General features: G+C 34.4%; 1 protein-coding gene and 1 pseudogene across 1 annotated transcript; both read left to right on the top strand.

Moving 5' to 3' along the window:
• Nucleotides 1-3,919: 3,919 nt before the first annotated feature.
• LOC148192592 (uncharacterized) lies at nt 3,920-5,838 on the top strand (annotated as a pseudogene).
• A 3,196-nt stretch (nt 5,839-9,034) lies between these two features.
• Nucleotides 9,035-10,542, top strand: LOC148192591 (uncharacterized). Its single transcript, XM_088099242.1, has 2 exons — nt 9,035-10,220; nt 10,475-10,542. The coding sequence occupies exons 1-2, from the start codon at nt 9,035-9,037 to the stop codon at nt 10,540-10,542; spliced, it is 1,254 nt and encodes a 417-aa protein (XP_087955368.1).
• The last annotated feature ends 557 nt before the right edge of the window (nt 10,543-11,099 follow it).

The raw sequence follows: 11,099 nt of genomic DNA, 5'->3' as shown, positions 1-11,099 counted from the left end.
TTCAAAATCTTGGTTTTTGAGATTTAATGGTTGGAATGTACTCTTTATATCACTAAATGACTACTATAAGAATTTTTTTATTTTGGTTATTTTTATAGCTAGCGAAGTTTGGTAGTTAAACTTGATTAATTCGGTGTTTGGTGCTAAGATTTAGTAAATTTTAGTTTAAATATATTTACGAAGGTGAGTGTGAAATAATGACACATGAATAAAACTTTGAAAATATACTTTAAATGTAGATTCACTTGATCCACAGGCAAGAATTTATTACTATTAGAATGAATATTTAGAAACTATATGCATTTTATATTAGTTGTTATTAATTCAATTGTTTAACATTAATGTAATTTATTAATTTCTAATTTTTTATTGTAATTTTTTAATTTTATATATATATATATATATATATTAATTATTTTTTATGTTGACTGATTCACGTTCTACCATCATGCAAAAAAACTGTGAATAAACAAATAATATAAAATGTTATTTTTAACTCAAAATTTTAAAATATAATTTTATTGATTTTTTATATATTATGTTTTAACATGAAACTTCTATCTTTAAGTTTAAATTTTTAATAATGTTTATTTTCTTCTTTATAGAATTAAGAGATTATAAAAAAACTATTAAAATGTTATAAAATATTATATATATATATATATATATATATATATATATATATATATATATATATAAAATCAATGATTTATTACAATATAAAAAAAATCACTTGTTATTAATTAAATAATTCATTTATATCTTTTAAAATATTTATTTGATTTTAAAGAAATTAAAAGCTAATTAAGACCAAAAAAATTATTTTATTTATTTAGTATAATATTTTTTACAAAGATTACATTTTATTAAAGAATATGTTAGGAGTAATAACTCAGTTTTTTTTATAAAAATTACTAATTAATAAAATAATTAAATATTTAAGATGATCACACGATAATATATGCGAAAAATATATATAAAGTGTTATTTTATACCTAAAGATCGATATATTTGAGTATGATATAAAGAATATATTTGATTTAATATATGAAAATAAAAAAATGAAATGTTATTATATATTTTATTTAATAATATAATAATAAGTATGATATAAAAATATTAATTTAAATATAATAAAATTACAATATATTAAATTATCTAACAAAATATATAATTTTATATCTACGTGTTTGTTTCTAAAAATTAAGTAAAGTTTTCCGGTGAGTTAACTTGACTCTACTCTAACTTACTTGAAAGTGACTTTGGAGATTAGGACTAATTTTTTTAGCCCATTTGATAAATTATCTAAAATGGAACTTTTTTAAAAATAAATTAAAACTAGCCATAGACTATGGTTGAAAGTGACAACTCACTGTCACAAGTTTTGGTTCTCATTAATCTCATTATAAACTTCATATATATAAAATCTAGAACAATATTTTAACAATCCAATATACTATAATTATGTAACATAAATTCCTATTAATATATAATTTATTTAATATCAAATTTATTATTATAACTTAAACTTTACATATTACTAAAATTGATTATAACCTTAAATGTAATTTATAAATATTATTCTCTTAAAATAATGTATTTCATAATGATATTATTCGAATTTAATCTCTACATCTATTGATTAAGAAACATAAACCTATGTAACAACCTAAATAAATGGTTTTCTTTGAAATTTTATAAGCCACTTAATAAGATAAAATCAAATTATTTATTTTACTTTTATAATGGAGCAGCTCTTACTTTTTGGTATATATCAATAAATTTAAACAATAAAAACTAAAGAAATTACAAATAATATATATATATATATATATATATATATATAATGGTTACCTAAAAACATAGCATAAAAAACTAATATGTGTAAAGATTAAAACATAATAATTTTTAAATATAATTTTTTTAAGATAAGATATTTATACTTAAATAAATTAAAGGAGTTATAATAGAAAAATAAAATCTCCTTAATCTAAGTAGAGTGTTTCTCCCTATACCTCACCCATTTCGTCATGCATCTCCTATTAGACTTATTTACCCTTCATCTCTAAACTCTTTATATAAACCTTGTATGCATCTCCTTCACTAATCATTCTTCATTGTTAAGTTGTTCTTTGTAAAAACTTGTCTTCTTAAGTGCCATAGTAATACACTAGTGGTTATCGTGATCTGGCATTAGTGGTGGCTGTAGTGTGTAGTGTGATTTGTGGAGGAGAAAAGTGGGAAAAGACGGTGAAAGTCATTCGACATTCGAAGTTAGTAGTTATAATCGTAAATATCTTAACTAGCGTTGGAACTGCGATTAAGAGAGCACCAGTGTTCAAACGCCGGTTACATCTTGTTGTACTTCAAAGTTTGACAGACTTCAACCAAACTTTGAAATTCGATAAACCTCAACCGAAATTTGAAATTCGGTTTGACGCATTTCAAATTGCATTATTGTTTTTAGCGCATTTCAAATTTCACTTGTATATGTTTTTGTGTTAAGTTATTTTTTTAATTTTTTTATTTAGTTTTAGTAAAAAATTTTTATATATACTGTGTTGTTTTTTTTAAATAGTTTTATGCTTTTTTATTTGTTTAATACTTTTATGTTTTTTATTTGTTTATTTAAATTGTAATATTTATTTGTTAATCAACATGTTTTTATTTTTTTTCATTATTTCGTTTTTGAAAATTTAACAATGAAATATAAATTTTAAAATAAACAAAAAATATTTAAAAAAATTTCAAAATACGAAACAAATTAAAAATATTCAAATATTAATAAAATTACTAATTAAAAAAATTAAGAAACAAAATAAAAAGTATAAGTCATAAATAAATACATAATAAATAATATTTAAAGAGTTTTAAATTATAAAAAAACACAAAAAATTAAAAATAAATTAACAAACAAATCAAAAAGTCAAAAAATACAACAAATAATTAAATAATAATTCATATTAAAATAAATAAAATATATCAATAAATAATTAGAGATTAAAAAAAACAAACAAATGTAAATTTTGAAATAAACAAAAACTATTTAAAAAATTACAAAATACGAAAAAAATAAATAAAATTTCAAATTGAAAAATATCAAATATTAAAAAAATAAAAATTAATAAAATATTAAGAAATAAATTCAAAAGTATAAAAAAACCATAAATAAATACATAATAAATAATATTTAACCGTAAAACATAACGTACAAATAATAAATACAAATATCATAAAATATATACAAAAATAAATATAAAATATTATAAAAATATTTCAAACATATATTTTAAAAGAAATTTAATAGTATAAATAAATATCAAATAATATAAAAAATGTTAAAAATATAAATAAAAATTAAAAATGTAAAAGAAATCAAATTAAAATATAATTAAACGTAGCATAAGAAATCAAAAAAATTAAAAAAAAAATAACCATTCGAAATGCGACGACACTAAGGGGCAATGGAAATTAAATAAAATTGGAGGTGCAGATGATATTCGAGAGGTGCAGGAAGAATCTCTTGTCCAAGTGTTGTCTTCAACTAAAAGTACGTGTGGAATATTTGATGACTACTGTTCTGAGCAAGAACTCAAACGCTTACACATGATGTCACATTACTCAAAAACTTTTCAAATTCTCTGTTCTCTGTTATCTGTTCTCACACTTTTCTTTTGGTTCAAAGAATTTAACTCAAACAAAGTGAAGGTTGCGTTGTTTTGTGAGCCACGAAATCTTATTCAAATTCAATAGTAGAAGCTTTCCTCTGATCAAGTGCAAGCCATGTTCTAAAGAAAAGAAAGAAGCACAAAATTTGTAAGTTCAAAGGTCATTTTCCGTAGGGTTGTTTCTTATCCATTGAGATTTATGTAACTCTTCTTTCTGTGTTTTCAGGTACTTGCAGATTTTCATCTATAGTATGGAGTCATCACATGACACTGTTATCGAAGCAAAAGAAGAACTCATGGTTTCACCATTATCTGGTGAAAACCCAATTCGCAGAACTGCTTACTTTATCAAACCCTGCATGGAAGGCTCAGCAAATCTTCCTCGTTACATGTTCTCATCTGGGAAAACAGCCACTGTTGCTTCCAACCACGCAAAACTGCCACTTGAAGTGATATACAGCGGATGGCATCGTCCAAATCGAGAATGGAATACATGGGTTCAACAGATGCAACAAAAGTATGAATACATGTGGATAAAGGCTGGGATAGACCAAGCTATCAAAGCTTCTACTTTTCTTATCCATAGAAATGATGAGTTGATTCTTGAGCTTGCACAAAGATGGTGTTCAAAGACTAACACGTTTGTGTTTCCATGGGGAGAAGCAACTATTACCCTGGAGGACCTGAATGTTTGTTGGGGTTACTCTGTCATGGGAGTGCCTTTCTCTACACCTCTTGTGAGTGATGAGGAAACGGAAGTAGAACAAGAGTTGATTACTGTGTTTAGGATGTTTTTCAAATCGAATGCCAAAAGGGCAGATCATAATCCATGGATGGAGTATTTCATGAGTAATGAAAGCCATGTGAAACATGAGGCATTCTTGTCTTTGTGGTTGTCGAGGTTTGTTTTCCCTGGTAGATCATATAAATCCATTCTGAAAAGTGTTTTTCCTATTGCCATACAGTTAGCAAGAGGGACTAAACTAGCTCTTGCACCTGCTGTCTTAGCCAACATTTACAGGGATTTGAGTTTGCTGAATAACAAAATCAGAATTGTCACAGCAGTGAAGTTAAAAGTTACATTGTGGGCTCCTATTCAGTTGGTCCAAGTTTGGGCATTGGAGAGATTTCCCTCGTTGCAGCCGTGTCCTCAAGTAGTTGAGCAAGGCCAACTCTTGATGGCTAAATGGAACACAGTGAAAATGGTTAAAAATGACAACTTGAAATTGATTTTGGACTCTTCAAGAGCTGGAAATGACTTTATCTGGCGTCCCTTCGTGAATTCTCCTTCTCTTCAGCTTTACAATGAAAATGACAAGTGGGTATGCGAAAATCCCAATCTTAATGGTGAATTAGAATCCTTTGCTCGCTGCATGAGAGTCTCAGAGTTGGTGGGTATGGAGTGTGTAGAACATTACTGCCCAAATCGTGTTGCTATGCAGTTTGGGATGGATCAAGACATTCCTGGTATGCTAGTACCTTACAAAGAGAATCCTTGGATAAGTTATAGTGAGCCAGTAACAGATACAAATTTGTACATTGCGTTATGTGCCAGCCAAAAGCCAAATGTTACTTTTAGGTACTATCATTGGTGGAAGCAATCAAATCAAAGTAAGGAAGAAAGCAAACATTATGATTGTGTTGGAAGTAGCCCAAAATATGCGTTACCAATATCATTATCTGTGATGAAAGAGAGCAGCCTATCCTGTGGCCCACCACCTGGTTTTACTTGTAAGATTAAGAGAAAACAAGAACGTGATTTTGATGAAATGGAAAAGCGTCCAGTCATTGAGTTGTCCAGTTCTTCAAGTGAAGATAGAGTCATTGAGTTGTCCAGTTCTTCAAGTGAAGATACATGTGTCGGTGATGAAGAAGTTGAAAATGTTTCCAGTCCTGTATCTATTGTTTTTCCATCAATAAGTGTTGAAGAAGCAAGAAGTGTCAAATACGACAGAAATGGAGTCAAAATCAAGAATTTGTTTGGTGATAGAGATGGTGTCAGTAATGTGGATAGGAAATATGCAAGCTCTTGCATAGAAAAAATAGCTTCTGATCTTGAAAGCCGGATTGGAAGGCTTGAAAGAGTGGTCGCCAAGCTTAAAGGAGAAAATTAGGTCATAAAGTTTAAAATATTGGAGTCAAAGCTGAACCAAAGTGTCCTTTTTTATAAATGAAGACCAAGAATCCTCTTATGCCATTATAGAAAAGAGTTCCTAAATCTAGCTAGTAGAACAATATGTGAAGATTGCTAACTTGTATTGCTGCTTACTTTGATGTGATGTGTAGTTGCCTTTACTTGTTTTTTAGCAATGGTTATGTTAAAATGAGATATTTGAATTTTGTTTAATTCATTGATAATTCTCTTGACCGAAGTAACAATATTCTTTGAAACATGAATATTGTACTTAGAAGCAAATTTAAATTATGTGCAGACTTGTATGGAACTGGTTAAAAGAATAGCTAAGAAAATTACCAAGTGTGTTTGATTCTGCTTTTGCCGCACGTTCATTGCTTAATTCAAATCCATTTCTATCTCAAGTTGTTTTAAGTTTCTATGCCTTAGGATTAACAAGGATTAAATATGTTATAATTTATACACAGTGTAAATTTAAATATGAAAGATGCTACTTGGGAATTTCCTAACTCTATTTGCTCGTGCTTTCTGTGAGATCCCGGAAGATTAGGGACGTAATTAGGTGTCAAATCAGTAATTATTATGCTGCTGATTCACCTAGTAGCTTCCATAAATGAGCCGCGCCACACGTCCAGTGCATTAATTGCGCACTAAACTCTGCATGCACACACGACACTTGTCACGTTGGAAGCTTCCAATTCAGAGTTTGGTATGCAGGTGTCAGCGTGGGAGACGTTCGTTCAAACGAACGTGAGTTAAGCAAAAAGAGTTTTCGAAAACCCTCCACTCACCTGTATCACTCATCTTCTTCCTCTGAAACTAGACTTCCATTTTCTCTGATCTCTCTCTAGAACCAGTAATCTTCTCTCTTCTGTAACTCATCTTCTTCTTCTCCGATTCACTTTCCAGAACCGTAAGAACGTTCGTCCAGCTGTGATCTTTCATTTGGACCGAACAGAACTTGGATCGGAACTGGTAAGTTCTCCTGTCTAAAGCTTCGTCTTTCTGGTCTCATGCGAACCCTAGTATTGGTTGCATGCATGGGTTCTAGGTCTGAATTACATTGATTTTTGGTGTCTTAGTTTTACGTGGGAACTGTTGAGCGAAAACTGGGTGTAAGACGTGGTTAGAGGAAACCCTAAAATCTTGCTTTTGGAAGTTCACTGCTATCCAGGTAAGGGAAGCTTACATATATTTAAATTTATACGTGTATGATTGTATAAAAGCATGATGTGGATTGTCTGTATGAAATCTCTGTATACGTGATTTTCTGATCTGCATGAACGAGCCCTGTTGTGCTGTTATGAATGATACTGATATGATTTTCTGGGTTGTTGAACTGCATGTTGGTTGAAACGTATGAGTGATGGATGAATATTATAATGTATGGATTGTTAATATGTTGATTATTGGATATGAATTAATCTGGAAGTGAAAGTATAAAATTCATCAATTTGAGATTCATTTGAAGTATAAAGTATAAGTTAAATGGTTAAAATCTGGAAAATGGTTAAGGTTGAGAAATCTGCACTTTAATCCTGCCTTTGATAATTGACGCTCGTCACTGTACGGTCTTAGACCGTTCGGTTTTCTTTAAAATAACTTAAAATGGAATTCTTTCATTTGGAAAGAATTCTGCTCGAGAACGAGCGTCCCCATTTGAGTAAATGAGCGTTCGACCTTCTGTCGAGCGTACGTCTTCGATAGCGTTCGACCTTCTGTCGAGCGTACGTCTTTGATAGCGTTCGACCTTCTGTCGAGCGTACGTCTTTGATAGCGTTCGACCTCCTGTCGAGCGTACGTCTTTGATAGCGTTCGACCTTCTGTCGAGCGTACGTCTTCGATAGCGTTCGACCTTCTGTCGAGCGTACGTCTTTGATAGCGTTCGACCTTCTGTCGAGCGTACGTCTTTGATAGCGTTCGACCTCCTGTCGAGCGTACGTCTTTGATAGCGTTCGACCTTCTGTCGAGCGTTCGTCTTCGATAGCGTTCGACCTCATGTCGAGCGTTCATTTTAAATAGCGTTCGTCCTGAATGTCAAATAGCGTGCGTCCTGATTTTTAAATAGCGTTCGTCCTGAATGTCAAATAGCGTGCGTCCTGATTTTTAATAGCGTTCGTCCTGATCTCAAAATAGCGTTCGTCCAAACAGTTAATTAACGTTCGTCTTTTTATGGAAGTGTAATAAAGAATGAAAATGTGATGTTGAGAGAATTATAAAATGAACGAACCCTATATGAGGTGAATTTATGAGATTGATATTTGAACGAGCGTTCCAAGGAGGAACGACTCTGGTTTCTATATTGGATATTATCTTTGGTAAAGTATGACTGTGGATAAGTTAAGACTCGCTGTCCATCCTGATGTTCCGTGATGCGCCTCTTCAAGTAGAAGGGGGTATTCATGTGTGGGAACGGCAGGAGGTCCTTAGTCCATAAGTTAACATGGGCGACGTAAGAACGGACTTACCTCGAGTGGCAGCTGTTTGGTGTTATCCCAGTTACTACATCACTCGGGTGCAAGGACGCTTGTAACTACACAGATTCATACAGTCCGGACGGTCTGTCTAGCATTAGTATATTTATGTTCTGAATGATGTTATATGTATATGTGTTGATTGCGGGACGGTTTGAATACAAATGTTGAAGTATGAATTTAAAATACGTAAGCTTACCCTTGTGTTTTTCCTTGTGTTGTCTTATGGTATCTGTACGTTCGTCTTGTCCTTGCAATGATCATCCGTGTGGATGTGAGCAGAGGGTGGAGCGTCCCTTGAAGCATTGCTGGAAGAAGAAAATTTGGAGGACGCGACACTGGTGGATGTGGAAGTAAAAGCCGAGCCCTAGAGTGCTCGCTCGTGTTTAGTTTTATTTGTATATTTGCGGACGCTCGGTTATAGTCTTGTAAAGCCGTTCGTCCTTAAACTCTCGTTTTATTGTAGCGTTCGTTATTTTTCCGTATGCTTTATGAACGTTCGACACTTTAGTGCTCGTTCGGTTTTTGTAAGACTGCACTGTTTATTATCTTAATGTAATTAATCTTGATTATGGTAATTACTATATTTTGGGATGTTACATTAGCGGTATCAGAGCAGTTTTGTTCTTTTAAGGACACTGTAGGGTTATGAGTGCACTGTGTTTTTGCTGTGTGCTTATTTTATGTTTAATGAGTTATTATTGCTTTAACTCTTAGACATAACTAACGTCCGTTTTTCCTCTGTGTTCAGAGAACGAATGGCACCTAGACTCCCTCCTCCTCCGCAGCCTAACGAACCAGACGCGTCCAACAACGCTAGGTTGTTGGAAACTGTGATAGACCGCCTACAACAACAAAATACCACCCTCATGGAACAAAACGCCACCCTGATGCAGCAAAACCAAGCTGCTATGCAGAGCCTGGAGTCCTCTCGTGCAAATTCTGAAACCACGCAGAGGCAGTTGATGGAGATACTTGCAGCAACTAGAGGTGCGTCTGGAGCATCCTCTTCAAACGCGGCTCAAGCAAATGCTGAATGGAGTTTGGAGAGTTTTCTCCAGCATCACCCGGCTAAATTCAATGGTAAGGGCCTCCCTGATGAGGCGGATCAGTGGCTAAGGGACATGGAGAGAATTTTCAACGCTAAGAGGTGCCCGGACGAGAACAGGTTGGCGTATACGGAATACTTGTTGACGGGAGAAGCAAGCCACTGGTGGGCGAGTACAAGAGCCATCCTGGTAGACGCTCAACGCCCTATTACTTGGGAAGTATTTCGTAATAAATTCTACGAGGAGTATTTCCCTGATAGTGTCAAGTTTGCAAAGGAGGTGGAGTTTTTGCAACTGGTTCAAGGTGGAATGTCGGTTTCAGAATATACCAACAAGTTTAAACACCTTGTCAGATTCAATACCATGGCCACTAGTGAGGAGTGGCAGTGCAGAAAATTTGAGAACGGTCTACGCAGTGATCTGAAGGTGGTGATTTCCAGTTTGTGTATTCGAACGTTCCCTGCCATGGTTGAGAGGGCTAGGGTGTTGGAGAAGAATTTGGCAGAGGCGGAACGGCACAAGAAACAGCAAACTATAAGAGGGCCGATTGTCTCAAGGGGAAATGTGAATCAGAGAGGATCCCCTTACGCTCGTCCAGCAGCCAACACGAGTGGATCTCAAGCCTTGGTTCCTGCCGGACAGTCTGGGCAGCAAGGTAGTGTGGTATGTTACAAGTGTGGAGGGCCACATTATCGTTCGTCATGTCCTCAACTGGTTGGAGTAAAATATTGCACTTGGTGTAGGCGAAATGGCCATCTGGAGAATGAGTGTAATATGGGCGGACGTGCAGTGATGAGGCCGCCGAACGCAGGAAGAAATCAGCAAGGGAGGGGTGGTCGAGCCCAAGCTACTGGGCGTGTATATGCAATCACTGGAGCGGAGGCAGCGAGCTCAGGTACGCTCGTCACTGGTACCTGTTTAGTTCATGGAATACCCTGCTGTGTGTTGTTTGATTCTGGGGCGACACACTCCTTCATCTCGAAGGCGTGTGTTGAAAAGCTGGGAATTGTGGAGAGAGATATGCAGTTCAACTTGGTGGTATTAACACCAGCGGCTGGAGAGCTTAGGACATCTACCGTATGCATTAGATGTCCTGTTGTGGTTGAGGGACATAATTATAAGGTGAACTTGATCTGTTTACCTTTGAAGGACTTGGAAATAATCCTAGGCATGGATTGGTTGTCTACCAATCATATTATCATAGATTGTGGCAATAAAGAGTTAGTATTTCCTGAAGAAGATGAGGAATGTTTGAGTGTGACGCTCGGTCAGTTAAAAGAAGATATTATGGAGGGCGCGGCTTGTTTTATCATCATGACGCATGAGGACCAAGAGCTGGGAAATTTAAGGCAAGAGCGAACGTCCATTTTGGAGGAGTTTCAGGACGTTTTTCCAGAGGAAATACCTGGGTTACCTCCTGTTAGGGAAGTTGAATTCACCATTGATTTGATGACAACAGCTGCACCTATCTCAGTTCAACCATACCGTATGGCGCCTGCAGAGTTGGTTGAACTCAAGAAACAGATTGAAGAACTCATGGAGAAGCAGTTCATCAGGCCGAGCGTGTCCCCTTGGGGAGCGCCTGTACTCTTGGTGAAGAAGAAGGATGGCAGCTCTCGGTTATGTATAGACTACAGACAATTAAACAAGCTGACCATCAAGAACAAATACCCGTTGCCAAGGATTGATGACTTGTTGGATCAACTGCATGGGGCAACGGTGTTCTCTAAGATTGATCTGCGTTCGGGATATCACCAAATCAGGGTGAAGGAGG

Source organism: Vigna umbellata, chromosome 9 (genome assembly GCF_029865625.1).
Source record: "Vigna umbellata cultivar VRB3 chromosome 9, Vumbellata_1.0, whole genome shotgun sequence".
In the NCBI taxonomy this organism is placed as follows: Eukaryota; Viridiplantae; Streptophyta; class Magnoliopsida; order Fabales; family Fabaceae; genus Vigna; species Vigna umbellata.
The sequence above is the reverse complement of the archived record's forward strand: the minus strand, read 5'-3'. Positions and strand labels throughout refer to the sequence as shown.